General features: G+C 35.0%; 1 protein-coding gene across 1 annotated transcript; it reads right to left on the bottom strand.

Moving 5' to 3' along the window:
- Positions 1-868: 868 nt before the first annotated feature.
- HELRODRAFT_182631 (hypothetical protein) lies at positions 869-1,446 on the bottom strand (the record flags this gene model as incomplete). Its single annotated transcript, XM_009032876.1, has 2 exons — positions 869-1,251; positions 1,431-1,446. The coding sequence occupies 2 exons, from the start codon at positions 1,444-1,446 to the stop codon at positions 869-871; spliced, it is 399 nt and encodes a 132-aa protein (XP_009031124.1).
- Between the last annotated feature and the right edge of the window lie 228 nt (positions 1,447-1,674).

Below are 1,674 nucleotides of genomic sequence, written 5' to 3'. Positions count from 1 at the left end.
CAGAAGCAGTCCTAATCGACATCAATAAACCAAAAATAAATATACAACAAAAAATGACAACCTCACTTCCAACCCGGCGTTTAACCAACAACGAAAACAAAGAAGTAATAAAAACTAGCATCGTAAATAGTGACAAAGAAGAATATGATGCTATCGATGAAGAAAAGGAGACCAAAGAAGATGACCAGCCAATTAAGAAACCTGACACCTAATTCGCATCGAAGTTCAATTTTACAACACTAAAGTTAATTTTTACAACGTCAAAGTTAATCTTGACAAAGTCAATATTTCCCTATATATACAACAAGGAGCACTGACGATGATTCATTCGGAATCGAAATATGGCCTTATTTGCAGCATGAATTCGAAAAATAAGTTTATTTTGAATTTTAATGTACTAAACGTTCACCAAAAAACTTTAGTGAGAAAAATCGAAAAAACGAACTACAAACATATTAACGCCAAACATTCGGTAGAATTTATAGAATATTGTAAAAATTATGGTCTATTACCAATATATATATATATATATATATATATATATATATATATAATTTCGAAATAATTTCGGTAGAATTTATAAAATATTGTAAAATATATATATATATATATATATATATATATATTGTCGTGTTTTGTGGTTTGAAGAGTTGAAACTAAACTAATTAGACAACAATAAGCGTAGTGCACGTATACTATTTTATTACGGTTAAATAAATATAACGAGTAACAAGTTCTATAATCACCGAATTGAACGAATACAATAAAGCATGTTCACAATTAGGGTCACGTTAACAATCAATTATCGCCCATAAAAAATAGAATAATAATTGGCGATGTGTCCTGAACATAACACCTCCTCAACAAACTAAAGTTTGTGGGCAAACTTATAGCGTATACGATCCGATCTTCTAGGCAGAGATATCGGGTTGAAAAACACTTGACTACTTTCAGGCGTGGTAGGTTTGACGATTGAATGCCTTGAGTCAAATTGGGACTGGGTCGCAGTGATCTCCCCTGGGTCGCCATCTTGGTTGGCACCGTATTTAGGACAAATTTGCTCTACGTTTCGTTTCCATAGAAGACCATGTGGGATCGATTTTACCAATAAATGTCTTCGACCTAATCTTTGAAAAACTATTGCAGGAACCCATCTGGTTTGGCGATCTCTTCTTGGGCCATAGTACTTGACATAACACGGTTGACCTATCAAACCTTTCTTCTTATGGTAGTTCTCTTCCCTCTCTTTTCCTTTTGAAATTGGTTGGAGAATATCAATTTTAGTTCGTATTTGCCTGCCATGCAGTAATTGACTTGGTGAAAGACCTGTTGACAAATGAGTTCTTCTGTATTGCATAAGGAACTCTCGTAAGGCAGCTTCGGTCGGCAATGTTGATTTTGCCATAAACTTTTTAAAAGTTTAAACAAACCTCTCTGCCTGACCATTAGTCGCCGGTTGGTATGGGGCACCTGTAAGGTGCTGAATCCCCCTCTCTTTCAAACAGAGTTAAAATTCCTCACAAGTGAAAGTTGTAGCATTATCAGTTACCATTGCAGCGGGTATCCAAAATGTGTAAACTCCTGTTCTAGCAAGTCAATAGTTGACGATGCTGTAATTTTTTTTGTTGGATGGATGCTAGGGTATTTAGAAAAAGCATCCACGATCACGAGCCA

The sequence above is a fragment of the Helobdella robusta genome, assembly GCF_000326865.2.
Source record: "Helobdella robusta unplaced genomic scaffold HELROscaffold_89, whole genome shotgun sequence".
In the NCBI taxonomy this organism is placed as follows: domain Eukaryota; kingdom Metazoa; phylum Annelida; class Clitellata; order Rhynchobdellida; family Glossiphoniidae; genus Helobdella; species Helobdella robusta.
The sequence above is the reverse complement of the archived record's forward strand: the minus strand, read 5'-3'. Positions and strand labels throughout refer to the sequence as shown.